The following is a 15,217-nucleotide window of genomic DNA, read 5'->3' on the forward strand; positions in this document are numbered from 1 at the left end:
AGAAATGAAGAGGATAATGGAGAAACTCAATGAAACTGCCTGTTAAATGCTTAAACAAGAAAAGTTGTTATGGCTGCTGTTGCTAATTGACATGTATAGCCATATTTCCAGCATTTAATCAATTCAATGGTTTTGTGATGCATACTATATTAATGAATTTTCCCTTCGGTGGAGCAGAAGTGATAAAACAAAATTAGTAAGGCACAAACTTACGGTAAACATTCAATCCCCAGGCTGAATCAGGACACGGAAAATTCAACCTTTTAAGATTTTACCCCCGGCAATGAAAAGTTCAATTAGGCAACTGCCATTCACAATACTGCTGACTCATATGCTGTTTAAAATAATTCAAGTAATGGGGACCCATTTTTAAATTCAAGGTGCGTTGCATTAAATGAGCACGTTCTCCAAGCACAAAAAAACATTTCCATTTAAGAATAATGGATTATATTACTGCGGTAATCTGGATTGTCCTTGTAGCACTCCAAAGCTTCAAAGAATGGCTGAATTAGCAGAGATAATCTTTCCAATAACCAGTCGTGCTAACAGGCTCTCAAAATAGCCAAAATGCACTTGTGTCCCTAGATATACCAAATAGACGGAAACCCAAATAGTGACCCATAGTGCAAGCATGACTGCTGTGTGAGCTCTGCTGCCAAAACAAGGTCAGATGTGAACATGTCTGATGTGTTTTAGCCATGCGCAGATGACTCTATGAGGTCTGTTTTTGGTTTGTCCTACTGGGTAGATAATAGTGGGTCAGTCCACTTCACTAACTTGCCCCTAAATTTAAAAAAAAAAGGGATCAGGGCCACCCTAAAAAGGGTCAGTTGTCACAGCCTTGCATGATGAGTCATGCTGTTTATGCAAGAGGCCAGGGGGTGGTGTTCCAACCTGAATTGAAATACAAGTGAGGCTGAATTCGTCCTGGCCTGAACCCGAACCCAATGGGTAACAAATGAGATATGTAGAGCCAGGGACAAATCATTCAGCCTGCAGTGCTGGCATGTCAAAAAAAAAAAATTAATAAATAAAATTTAAATGAGGATATGATACAATACTATGACTCTGTATGCATTGCGGAGCCTGTGTGTAGGGAAGGGAGAGTAGAAAGTACACTGCTGTACTGAGTTAATTTTTTAATATCTGATTATTTAGAACAGGGTGGCATTTCAAATTGTCATCAGATATACTTTTGCACATACTGAATATAATGTTTAATTTCTGCCTTACTTGTAACATAGAAGTAATCATAACACTGGTCAACACTGACCTCATTTTGGAGAGGTGATCTAAGGTAACAGTTTAATCTCTTATTCAAAATGTCATCCGTTGAACAAACGTAGAGACGACACTGACACTGATGGAGCAGGAGAGCACAGCCATGCTAGTGAATAGATAATAGTCTGGGAATAAAACGTCACATGGTCAAACAGTCAGAAGCTGAGATTAAAAAAAAAAAAAATGGACTCACAGGCGAAGTAATAATTGTAAAATTAATGTATTGGATTGTGCTATATGCAGCCCTGATTCTTCCCCTTAATATCACTGTACGTCCCTCTGCTTTCACAACTCAATCAACCTAATGGCAAGAGGGTCAGGAGTCATTAAGTGATTATATGCAGACAATACAAGGTGGAAATCTTTATTTCCAACGCAGTTCCTTTGTGTTTTCACTAATAACTACTGTGCGCTTTCTTTTCCTTCAAATGTCCCTGGTCATTCTGAGCGCATAACTGCACTGACTGGGGCTGATACTGGGGCAGTATGTTTTGTAGGAGTGAGGCAACATAATAACCAATAATGAGATTTTTTCCTTTTGTGATACCTTATTGATAAACTTGTAAATACTGTATTGTCTTGAAGAATCGCCTTTACTGTGACACTCTTGTTACTTTGGGCAGAATATCTTAATAGTGTTGTATCTTCGGTTACTCTGTGGTTCCCTAATGCCTTCCGTGTAGGCTTTCTCAACCAGTTTCCACAGAAATTGCATTGCACTGTACTCCCTGGCCATTTTGTCCCATCTGTAATTACCTGTCTGTTGAGAATCAAACAGACATCTGCCTGCACAGCAGAACGCTGCCAACTCTAACCTGTCTATATGGGCATGCTGTGTAGCTCTCAGCTACACACAGCTCTCTGTTTTCAGTGACATTACTGAGCAATGTTTGGATGGTTTCAGGGGAGGACTGTCAATCTGTAACATTGCTCGGTTCAACTCTCTGTAATGGCTTTTCAAGTTTCAAACTTAGGTTACATTTATGAAAAATGTTGACTCTGTTCAAACATGACTGGATAGAGTTTCACAGAATAGTGTCCCGATGCCCATGAGATATTTGGCATCTGGCATACAAGACAAGCAACACTGAAAGTTAGGTATAATGCACCAGGCGAACATAATATTCACTGCAAGACTGTCTTGATTTCTCATGTTTAATGTGGGAAAGCAGCTCTCTAATTTTGGAGAACTTAAGTGTGAATAATGCGCGCTTAAAACATCATAATCTTGGTCATACTTTACTGGCACTGTGACAGCTTTTATTCACACTTAAACTGTGTAGAAAAGATATTGATATTGATTGATATTGAATGTCTAAAAGGGACTATTAAGGATTTTAGATAAGACTGTTAAGATAGGAAAAAAGGGTGGCTGCCTCTCTCTCTCTCTCTCAATAGAGCAGGAGGCTAAGCATGCTATCATTTAATTTAATACAGAGCCAAGCAAATACTGTGATGGAGAAGGCAGTGAGACAAAATGTCCATTCTATAGCTCGCAGGTAAGTAAACAGACAGGTTTGAAAAGAGGAAGTTATTCCCTGTTGACAGAGAGCAGTCATGGCAGATAAGCTGAGATGGATAATTGTCCTATCTGATTCAGCATCATGTCTCTTCCATACCTGTGGTAGTGGGATAAGATAATTCATTATCTCTGCTTAGGATGTTACCCCTTAAGGGGTTATTAAAGATGTCTCTGACAAAAGTTTGTCTGTTTGCAGGTATCGTCCCATTTTTTTTCCAGAGTTTTTCTTGTCTGTTAATTCAGAAAATGAACAGACGACACACTTGCACATGTTGAAGGAGTGCAAATACACTCACAAATCAGCACAAAATCCTAATTTTACTTAATTACAAGCTGTTAAATGGAAAGGTCAGACAGTGACAAGTCATGCTGAGCCTAATGAACCGTGGAAATAAACTGCGGATCTCAGGCATTATCTTCAGAATAGTCAACAGTATATCGCTACTGTTAACTAAATGTACTTGTGTGTGTGAGAGTGTGTATGACTGTAAGTCCAGTGACCGAAAAAGCTCCCTTATAAACTGATACGCAAATACTCATCAAATTAGAAAGTGGGAGAGGAGGAGGTGAAGGAACGGGTTGTGAAAGATGCCTTAACTGGCAATGATAAACGAATGAAAATTATGCCTAAATTGGAGTCACTGGTTTCACAGAGAAGAAGATTAAATGCATCATGGAAATCTGTTAGGATTATTTTTAGGGCGTGCTAAAACCATAACCCTTGCAGTTTTTCAGTAAATAAACACAGAAGGATTGGCAAACATATAAAAGCCCTGAGCAAACTGGCAATAAAAGAGAGATTCAAGGGTTTTCTTTCAAGGGTACAGTAAATACACTGTGCAGGCATATGGAAACATAAGACCTCGTGCTACACCTACACTACACCTTCAGATATATCTCTAATATAAAGAAACTTCATTAAATGTCAAACTAAATTATTCCTGTTATCCTTAATTATCAAGGGAAGTGAATATCTGAAAAATTGGCTCCTTCAAAATATCTATTTGCTATGATTTTTAGAATGCATAATGGACAAGTGTCATTAATATTCATTGTGTTAATAATCATTAAATAACTACACAGGTTCCTCCTTTCATCCTAAGCTTAGAGAGCGTGTGTGTTCTGTCGAGTGGGATGTAATAGTCAGGCAAGGGTCTATGTCTAAGCCATTCATTACCGGTGATTAATATAACGTCTTTTTCCATGCCTCTCAGGAAAAATGGTGAGCAAGGAGGGTGGCAAATGCATGCTCACCAACTCAGAGTCTGACTCGGAGGCAGCACCCTTGCCCTCCACGTCACTGGCACTGGAGGTGAAGTATTCCCTGGAAGCCAGTCGACAGGTGAGGAAGAGAAATAAAGCCCTGCAAGTGCGTTTCAAGGATATCTGTGAGGCACAGAACGAGCAAAGGGAGGCGGAGTTGCAGGCAGTGGGGAAGGGTGGCAAGCCGATCTCATACAAGGTGGCATACCGCAAGTACATGACCGTCCCTGCCCGCAGATCCATCCCAAATGTCACGAGGAGCACAGGCGTGCAGACGTCCCCTGACCTGAAGAAACGTTATCAGACCTTCCCCTTTGAGCGCAAGAAAGGCCACACCTTTAAACACGTGGCGGCCGTGGAAACTTATAAAGGTCAGAATAACGGTTTTGTCATGGAGGTGAAGCAGTCCAAGGCTGCTGAGCAGGGTTTAGATGAGGAGGAGGAGGAGGGAGCCTGCGGGGGGAGTGGAGTCCGGAGGACCAGGGCTCTGCTCCATACTAATGAGTGCATTGCCACAGTGGAGCAGCACACTGCACCTGATGGCCTGTGCTCTGACGCTCTGCTGCTCAGTTGCTCTGCAGACACAGACTGCCTTGCAGACACACCGAGAGGAAGTGGAGCTGGAGCACAGGCAGAGTACCAGCTCTGCAGTGTCCCGTCCAAAGCCAGGACAGGATTACAACACAGGGAGGTGGATACAGATCGCTCGGCCAAGAGGCAGCTGCTCAATCTGGAGGAGGGCTCGTCCCGAACCCTGCCGGACAGGGCCTCCAAGGTTACGGGCCCCATCGCCTGGAACTCCCTTACACAGGTGGAGTGCCTGGACAGTCCGTCTGTGCGGAGCAAGCGGAAGAAAAGCCTTCAGCTCAACGGGCTGCAGAGTGAGACGTTGCCACGTGCCGGCGGAGGCTGTACAACACAGGCACAGTGCCACACAGGACAATTATCTGCCCGGCCTCTGCGAGGCATGGAGGAGCCTCTGTCACCCTGCGGAGGTGGTGAGGCTAGGGGGGCACAGCCTGACCCAACACAGGAGGCCTGCAAGCAAATAGTGCCTATGAATCAGGACGGGGATGTTAAAGCACAGCTCCAGGCCATGGAAAACCTCATCAGCTCCAGCCAAGAGACCATCAAGGTGCTTCTGGGGGTCATACAGGAACTGGAGAAGGGGGAAGCCCACAGAGAAGGGTAAGACATCTCACTTATAGCTTGTGCTTTATACTAGGGATACACTGCTTTATTTCTCCCAATACTTCAACTCACGGTACCTGATAATACAGAGAATCGATCAGATACCAGTGCTCTCTTTTTCCCAAATTTAAAATGTGTATACCTCACTGAGAAAAGAAAAGGCCCTGGTACTCATGGGGTTAAGCCAAGGAAACATCAGAGACAGAGAACACATTCATGATTCAGCAAGTACCCTCTTGATGTGTCACATTATTTCTCGATCATAGGGACAAGCTTGCATGTGTGACAGCTACTTGACAGAGCCTTGACTGAACCACCCAAAGAGTGTTGAAAAGAGATCACAGTGGCATGTAGCTGGAATAATGCGGCTTCCACCTGGATGTGCCCTAGAGTGCTATTATAGCACAATATCCTCCTGTGATGACTTTCCTCCAGATATGGTGGAGATGCAGAGCTAATGTGCAGACCAATCATCTCACTCTATTTGGCCCAAGTGGTTAGATGACCTGTCATATAAGTCACTGCCACTGTGGATGTGCTACTTAAAAACCATATGTGTGAGATCAATATTATCAGTAATGAAGCCTGTACAACCAGTATTTTTGTTTAGAAATAATTATGCTAAAACATTTTGAATATGTGGGTGTGGGGAAATGAATTATGATGATGCTGAAAAAATGAATATCATTATAAGGAGGACAACACATTATTGAGTGACACTTTACTTATTTTACTGCTTAAGCAATATATTAAACCAGACATTTAACAATTGGCCTTACCAAGCTATACACCACGATGTTTATCTAGTAAGTCCAAGGCCTTTGAAAAAGCCATGGCCTGTGAAAAAGCCATTTACTGTCCAATGGATACCGAGTATATACAAAAGGGTTGCAGATAGCATCTAGCTTGCTGAAATAGAGGATTGTCTATCCAAAGGGAAGAGGCAAACAAAATGGCCAATTTGTTGAGTGAATTGCTGGGGCTCAGCAATCAGATTCCTATCTCTTTTGACCAGCACTGTGTCGAGGTACGGAGCGAGAAAATCCATATAATCAACATCATACAAACCTAGAGTCCAAAAACCTGTGGGACTTACACACACACACACACATACACATGCCTGTCAAGCTTATAAGCAAGGAGTATACAACCACAAACGCTTCAAAGTCTATGAAAGCAACTCTCAATATCAACTTGACTGAAGTATAGGGTAAAACTCCATTTCAACAAGGCTTGAGCAAGGAACAGATCTCACAACTGTCTGAGTTTACAGCATCTGAAAAGGCAGTTATCCCCCTTCAATCTTACACCCTTAATCTCCTTATCACCAAACTCATAGAAGTGTTCTGTAAGTGAAAAAGTAAGCGGACATGTGGTGCGGCATGGGGAGCCATCTTCTATGTGGTGCCGAGCACCTGGTTTATCAGATGTGTCTTAAGTGGCAGGTGTGGGAGGAGAGGGGAGGAGAGGAGAGCAAGGGAGAGAGACAAGGAGAAAGAAGAGCCGATTAGAGGCTTAATTTGTAGATAAAAATTAGTGACTAGTGTTTAATGGGGCCATCTGGTCACATACATAAAGAAACAACTACATTGTGTTCTATACTTTAATTACAAAGGCCTACATTTAGTGAAAGTCACTGAACAGTATAAGCCTCTTGTAATCCACATGAGCCCACCTGAACCTCTGCTTTTCTATATAAGCACAGTCATCTTTTCCATATTTTTTTTTTCATATTTCCAATTTCCAAAGTTGGATTTTTAGCAAGCCAAGCAAAAATTCTGCTTTAGTCGCACTACATTAGTTCCATACTCCCCTTACATAAATGTCACTGACACAACAAATAGGAGTGCCCATGGGCTATAGGTGAATTGAGAGTACAATTACATCTGATATATAACTGCTTATGCTGTATGACATTCATTTTTCATGGAAGGAAATGCAACACTGTGAGCATTCATCACTACACATGTTCATGACACGCTGCTCAGTCAAACATTAAAAATCCTGAGGCTAATGTGCCGAGCCTTGTGTGAAACAATATCCAAGAAAAAAAAAAGACATAGGAAATGAGAAAAAAGGCTTTGGTACTTTGTAAAAAATGGTGGAATCTTTCATTGGCTAAAACAAACTGTAGAACCACAGTTCAAATTTGCCAAGCTCAAATAACTATTTCAACCAGAGACTAGTCGTTGTGTCAGATGTCATGTTCATTGACCCTCAACATAGAAACTACGAGCCTCAGTCAGTGTTTCTATGGAAAAGAAACCAGTCAGATGTGTGAACCAGAGTTACATGAAATGACAAGCGTATCAACATTTCAACTGAAAGCAAACCATCACAACACAGTTGCTGAATTAATCAAAAATTGACCCTGAATCTGAAAATGAACTGATTAAAACTGCTGAATCTGATTGGATGTTTCCTATATGCATGCAAGCACACGCACACATAATGTATATCCCTTGAGTTCAGCTCTGCCCAGGGCATATAACATAGTGTGAAGGGTGCGATGCAGTCCTAGAGTATATTATTGGTTGCATCCAACAGCACAAAGCCCTGGAATAAATTTGCTGTATCATCAGCCAGTGTTGGCAAGCCAGACCCAATTAATCACACTCATGGGAACTTGTTGCTAGCCTGTCTATTAACACTGTGTATGTGTGCATGTTTTTATGTCTTTGGACTCCCACCCACTCAATGACCTTTGGGAGGGCGCACCTAGGAGCACAAAGGAGGGGGGGGGTGTATAAATATAATGTTAATGGCACTTTTGGCTTCACTCTCCCAAGGGAGGCCAGCCGAAATGAGCTCTGCTCTCCTATTTTTTCTTATCAACTCAGTGTGAAAGAGGGGCGGGGAGGGACCAGAGATGGAAGGAGAAAGAGATCTAGACAGCATGAGGGTGAGAGATAGGGAGAATAAGGGTGAGTTGTTCCAAGGACGTCATCCAGTTGCCCATGCACCCCATCGGCTGCTTATCAATTGGCTCATCTGTTTGGAAAGTGAGGGAGGCCTTGACCTTCCTGACTGCACTGCACTGTCAACTCCTCTCCACTGGCAACCCCCTTTGGATTACAATTAATCCAAGCTGCAAACTTCCAGTAAACTTCCCCTTATCACTTCACCCATCGTCTTCTCAGACTCTCCCCATTACCTCATTCTGCTACAGCCTTAAATAACAATATTGGTATCAACACCTCTAATATACCTGTCAGAACATGTAGGACAGAAAGGAGTAGATAAGGAGGGTAAATTTATGATAGCGGTTTAATTTTTATTGGTGCCGCACCTTATGGGCAGCGTGACAAGAATCCCTGAGGAAGAACAGAAAAGTGTTTCTGCTACTGCAAAGATCAGAGACAAGAAGTAAATGTGGAAGTTTGCATATTAACCACAAATATTGCTGCAAGTGGCGGTAAGTGGGGTCCAGGCACATAATGTGATATACAGGTATTATACAACTTTTGAACCACAAGAGTTCACAACAGATGGGCAGAAACACTACGATGCAAACACCTTGGTGCCTGGATTTGAATAGGTGACCTTACAGTTACAGGGAATTTGTTTAGACCACTAGACCATCAGGACAAGACAGGTCTTGCTGCTAGCAGTTGACACTAAACATTAACTTAGTTCAGCATACAGTTAGTAAAGTACTGCATTGAAGTCAAAGAGATTGAATGACTTAATGATCTGTAACACTTAACCATGGTGAAATATTTTGCCAGTGATCAGTATATCAAAGCGATTTTGTACATTTTTTTTAATAAAAAGCGGTCCCTTATGCCTTTAACTCCCAGAGGTTGAGAGAGCTTGAGAGAGGAGGAGTGACACCTGCTGACTGGGACATGACATTGGATCATATATTGAGAATTTCAGGAAAAAATGGGCAGTCAATTATGAGAGATAAAAAGTTTTACAAAAAGTTTTGGTGCCCCCTAGTGGCAGAATATCCCAGTACTGCGACATAAAGCTAAGACCACCAAGTTTGGTTACAATAGCTTAAGGCGATTTCAATTTTGAGCATTTATGTAAAATTGAGCTTAAAGACACAGGTTTAAAAATGTATAATTTCAAAACAGACTGAAATATCGGAATTTCTTTAACAACTTAAGATCAGTGAAGTCTGCAGATGATCCTGACTAAGTTTTGGGATGATTTGAGAAAATTGAGAAAAAGTTGACATTTTGAGCAGAAGACCAGTGGAGCAAAGATGTAGATCACTTGTGATTAAAATGATAAAAGAATTTTAACTTTTATGGCTAAGCTGTTTGAGATAATTGCGAAAACATAAACTTCATTATTATAGCACCACCTTAAGGTCAATGAGTGTCATTTTATGTGCCTGAGTATTGGGTGGAATTTGCAACCCACCTGCCAATTTTGGTGTTTCTAGGTCTCACATTTTTTGTTGCACAAACACTTTTAGTGGAGAAAGAATAATAATAATGAGAAAAAAAACAATAGGGTTCCATCAGCTTCGCTGCTTAGACCCCTAATTAGGAGAAATATCCACTGGCTTTAGGAGGAGTGTTGCATACAATCTTCAGAAACCCGATGACAGTGTTTAATCACCTTACAAAAAAGCGATGAGGATAGTTTTTGTTTTACTTGCTAAGGTTTTTGGATATCTATCTCTGAAACTTCTGCTGCCTACCCAGTACAGTGGAGATGAGTTGAATTTCCTTTGTGGTGCATTGAAAATTACATTAAAAATGTGTTTGGTAGCGAGTACTTTGAATAAAGCTGTTCACAGTGGGATCTATAGATTATCCAAATAAAACTATAACTATCTCCATGGCTGGGTACCACTGTGGTTAGTGAGAATATGCCCTTTGTATTTTGGTTGAATTGACCCCACAGTGTACTCTTCACTAAGTCAATTACACGGGTTCATACCTGTCTACCAAGGTGATATTAACACAAGAGGTTGAGAAATTGATTGTGGAAGGAGTAATAATGCTTGTGATGACTACAAATGCCTCCATCTGACTAAAACTGCTCCAGTAGGAAATTGGTTATATTAGGTAGTTCGGTGTGACCCCGTCTGATTGCAAAAGAGAGTGGTTGATGTAGGACGATACCTGGGAAAATATCAGCTGCAAGAAGCTTGACATTTTGTACTGGGTTTACGAGATCACTTTCTGTTAGTGCACCAGCGCAGTTCATAACCATAAAAACCAACCAGCAAAGGATTTCCTTCTTGTCCATGTCATGGGTGAAGCGAGTCTACAATGTGTCCATTGTAATAATGTCATTAATTACAAGAAGAAACACTTACTGTCAATCAATACGCACATTTCCACATGCTAATCCAATAAAAAAAGCCATTGAGCCTTTGAAGCATGTAGCCAAATAGTTCCATTCAGGGTCAACACCTGGTCTTAAGATGCCCCTTGAGAGCCGTTATGACAATATTTCATCCCAGAGACAACTGATGATGGAACAATATGAGGACACACAGGATATGATATAATAGGATATTGATGGGTTTGAATGTGAATTTGGTGAATCAATATCACAATGGAATGAAGAGGGACTCACAGTATAAAGCCGAAGGGCTGCTGTCCTAAACAAAACTGTAAAATTTTATTTGCTTACAGGACCCATTTATTTTTTTCCAATGATTCTCAATTTTTCCAGGTTATAAACATGTTCATACTGAAGATAACTCATATCGACGCTGTATAAAACTATCCTGTACAGAATGGATTAATCAATGGTGGGAATCTCAAGTGTGAGAAAATAGGTTTGATATTAGGGAAAAGTTGGGAGTTGCTCATACCAACAATGAAAGAATAAATTAAGACTAACAGTGGAAAAACAAATAGTGTTTAAACAATTAGTCAATTACTTGATTAGTTGAGGAAATGTATCAAGAACTGTTCTGATAAGAAATTAATCATTTAGTACATTTAAGCAAAAATGCCGAACCTTCACTGGTTAAAGGATTCGCTGCTTTTCCACATTTTATATAATTGTAAACTGAATGCTTTGGGGTTTTGCACTCTTGTTCGGATAAAATAAGCCATTTTAAGACATTACATTAGGCTCTAGGAAATTGTCATTCTCAATTTTCTCACTTTTGTATAAAAAAAATAATCAAGAGATTAATTGGTACTGAAAATAATCAGCCCAAGGAACTTTATGTAATTCTAAAGTTATGTTAACAATCCTGACATAAGTCCTTGATAAAACTACCTTTCAGCGCAGCCCATAAACTCATCCTACACACCACTTTGCCTTATCTGACCTCCAATCAGTCAACCACAGCTAATGGCTGACACCGTGCTCTTTCTGCTCCGGCTGCCGGACACAGGCCACTCAGGAGGGCAGCGTGACTCCTCATCACCCTCATTTACTTCAGTCCTGCTAACGAGGGATGACAAACAAGATGAGAAAGGAAGGTGTGAGGGAGCAGCTTAACAAGTCCTGTAATTACTCATTCACGACTCTTATCTTCCCCACAGACTCTCCTATCGAACCGGACAGGACACGGCTAACTGTGACACATGCCGGAACAGCGCATGCATTATTTACAGGTTAGTGGTCATTTCTCTTCAAAGACATGATGATCCAAATGTGCCCTGTCCTTTCTCCTTGAGGGAAAGTGAACAGGTGGAAAGGGGACAGGAGAGTGGAGGGGAAGGGATAGGGGATGCAAGACTAATGTGGATGCTGTTAATGAGAACATGGGGACGTGTGACATTTACACACCACTCTCTCTCTCTCTCTCTCTCTCTCTGAATCTATACATCTTGTCTGGCTCCCCCGTTGTCCCTTCACATCCCTTTATTCACTGAAGGGTGCTTAGCAGGTGTAGGGTTAGCTAGATTTAGAGACAAAGGGCACACAGCTGAAAAGTAGAGAGGATACACTATGTAAAATGAGTGAGCACAGGGACACGAAAGGTGAAATTAATTACCGTCCAAACATCACGAAATATCATCACTGTGTGCTGTTGCCAAGCCAACTGAGCCTCTGCATACTTTCAAATTCAGTTCAATTTATGTGACAACCAGCAGACGTGAGTCTTAAGTCATTAGTCTACCAGGGTGAATAGTTATCTTCTTATGACGGTGTGTGTCTCTGTGTGTGTGTGTGTGTGTGTGTGTGTAACTATAGCCCTTTTCACACATGCACTGCAACCCTGAAATTTTCTGGACATTATCCAGAGAAGCTGCATATGTGAACACAAATATCCAAATCAGTTGAACGGGACATTAAATGGACTTTACCCTGCCGGTGCTGTAGCACAAAGTCCGTGTAATGTCCGATTGAGCCCATGTGTCAATATATTCTCCAGAGAATTCAAAGCGAGCGACCTCCAACTTCTCGCTGCTATAAGAGCAACAAAATCTGGCAGTAAGGGAGACGGTACAAGCAATTTATCAAACAGACGCTTAACAAGCAGAACATAAACTTAAATATGTCTTTGACTTCCTGCAGTCAACTCCCCTTTCATCCACAGCTGCTATTTTACACATGTGACTGGTGCTGGCCTAAACGCTCCGCTGTGAAGCTAACGCTAACGAGAGAGAGGACTTCCTGTGATTTCTCGTACAATAAAAGCTGTTTTATTTCTGATTAAAAGCTTAAAAATGCTGAATTACAACCGTAGCATACTTTTTGCGTCATGTCCTGCCTTCATCCCTCGCTAAACCAAACGGAGTATTTCCAGTAGGTGAGAACATGTCTGACGCAGACAATCTCCTGCTATGTGCTGCGTGTGTGAATGGTCCGGAGTTCATAACGGCTTATGTGTATGTACTTTACTGCTGAGGTTTCTTTGTGTGTTTATGAATGAGAAAAGACGCTGTAACAAGTAGTTGATTAATCGATTGGTTGATCGACAGAAAATTAACTTGCATTAATTTTGATAACTGATAACAGTTTCAGTAGCTTATCAAGCAAAAAAGCGACAAAAACAATGTGAGGATTTGCTGCTTTCTTCCGTTTTACATTGCTGTAATTGAATCCCATTAATGACAACTAATGTTATTAGTTTTGCAGGTCTGTGGTCATAAATCAAAGAATTGGACAATATAAAATTTTGACCTGATGGTGGCACTAGATGAAAGTTAGTAGAATTTATTCCCTAGGGACCTTGAATCTCTGCAGCAAATTTCACAGCAATCCCTGCAATAGTTGTTGAGATATTTCAGTGTTGACCAAAGCGATGGACCAACCTACAGAATGATATTGTCATCTCGGAAGCAACAATGCTAGCATGGCTAAAATCCGTAGTTTAAATCATATAACAAAAATAATTAGTAAAGGCTAGGGCTGCAACTAACAACTATTTTCATTGTTAATTAATCTGTTAATTATTTTCTCCATAAATCTATTAGTTGCTTGGTCTATAAAATGTCCGAAAACGGTGAAAAATCATCATCACTGTTTCCCAAAGCCCACAGTCCTTAACCTAAAGGTATTCAGTCTATTATCACAGAAGACTAAAGAAAAGAGAACACACTGACATTTAAGAAGCTGGAATGAGAGAATTTTAGTATTTTTTTCTTAACAGTCCTCCTCCACTAAAAAATGTGTTTTTCTTCTTGTCACTTGAGTTGCACTTTTGAGCTTCACTGTGCAGAATAATGTATGTGCTGAGTCTGACACCAGAAGGCTATTTTCACATTCATCTGTTAAGAGGGAGAACGTTTCTCTTCACCTTAAGTCGAGAGCTTAAAGTGTGTACCTATAACCGTGATTTCTGTCATCACAACTAGTTTGGAAGCCAATCATGGCCCAGTATGATGTAAGATGTGGGAACTTGAAGCCTCCAGTGCACATATACTGAGAATGGACTTTTCAGTGAAGACATCTTGTGTCCAGCAGTTAAATTATTGAAGTGAACAATATTTGCATATTCATAGATTCTGGAATTTTTAATGAGGGAGAAAGAGTAGACTTTTTTTTCTGTAAAAACCATGTCAGACACAAATTATTATTCAAAGTAGAGTATTTTAACACATCTTAAAACATGTCTGGAGGGGATCTTTAAAAAATCACTTAAAACAATTAATCAATTAACAAACTAGTTGGTGATTAATTTTCTGTTGATTGACTGATCGAGTAATCATTACAGCTCTAATTCAGGCCTGTGTTGCTGTATGTGCATATGTGTGTCTGGCTGTTTTTTCTGTTCGGTACTTGATGATTCCAACAGTCAAAAAAGGACAGGACAGGAGAAAGACGAGAAAGAAAAGAGATTTAAAGAGTAGGAGGGTGAGAGGTGATCAATAAAACTGTTTTTAGTGGACACTGCTGTTCCACTCAGTCAGCATTTCACCTCTGAAGAGCCATTTAAATCATTTTCCATCTACTGCTCTCAATAACTGATAAGCCTCTGGCCAAACTTCATTCGTCTCCTAAAAACGAAGGAGCAGGGCCACTGCTGTGTTCCCTCTGATGTTTGAGGGAGGTACATCATCTCGTAAAGTGCTAAGAGTGCGTTTAAATCGTGACAGCAACCCCCCACCACCACCACCCCGTAGCTGCAGGGTCGACAACAAGTATGGACGCTTCGACAACCATTCAATGACAGCAAGACGAAGTGAGTTATGACACATGATGTGAAGGACACTGGAAGAGCACAACACCGTATGGGGGGATTAAGGGACAATGGGTTGGGTGTATGAATAAAGGATGGATGAAATAGGACAGACTGCTGAGATGGGAGCTCGCCTGGTATTATAAATTAGTCAGCACCATGCTTAATGCTAACTCTGTGTGATTTGGCCCTGGGGAAGAGAAGGCCCAGCTCCCTCTGGTCTACCTATCCTATATCTCTGCGGTGCCTGCATGAGTAAAGACCAACTGTGCTTGCCCTGCTGTGCCAGCCTCCGCAAAACTCTGGAGACATTCGCTAACCGTGCCTCCGAATATGTGAGGACAAACTGCAGTGTGATAACAAGTCTAAATTTGAAAACATATGAGCAATTCCATTTTAAGGCT

The 15,217-nt window shown here is 41.1% G+C and overlaps 2 protein-coding genes across 4 annotated transcripts in view; one reads left to right on the top strand and one right to left on the bottom strand.

Moving 5' to 3' along the window:
* The window catches only part of dock1 (dedicator of cytokinesis 1), a 185,711-nt gene that overhangs the window by 87,169 nt on the left and 83,325 nt on the right, over window positions 1-15,217 (bottom strand). The window lies entirely within an intron of this gene.
* Window positions 1-15,217, top strand: part of LOC137172557 (inhibitory synaptic factor 2A) — a 28,532-nt gene that overhangs the window by 7,283 nt on the left and 6,032 nt on the right. The window contains exons 2-3 of one of the 2 annotated variants that reach the window (XM_067577061.1): window positions 4,018-5,254; window positions 11,728-11,799. In XM_067577061.1, coding sequence (XP_067433162.1) covers window positions 4,023-5,254; window positions 11,728-11,799 — 1,304 coding nt within the window. In that variant the 5' untranslated portion in view covers window positions 4,018-4,022. Of the gene's footprint in view, window positions 1-3,938; window positions 5,255-11,727; window positions 11,800-15,217 lie in introns of those variants that run through there. The other variant, XM_067577062.1, reaches the window with a different exon arrangement.

Source organism: Thunnus thynnus, chromosome 20, assembly GCF_963924715.1.
Source record: "Thunnus thynnus chromosome 20, fThuThy2.1, whole genome shotgun sequence".
NCBI classification, from domain to species: Eukaryota; Metazoa; Chordata; class Actinopteri; order Scombriformes; family Scombridae; genus Thunnus; species Thunnus thynnus.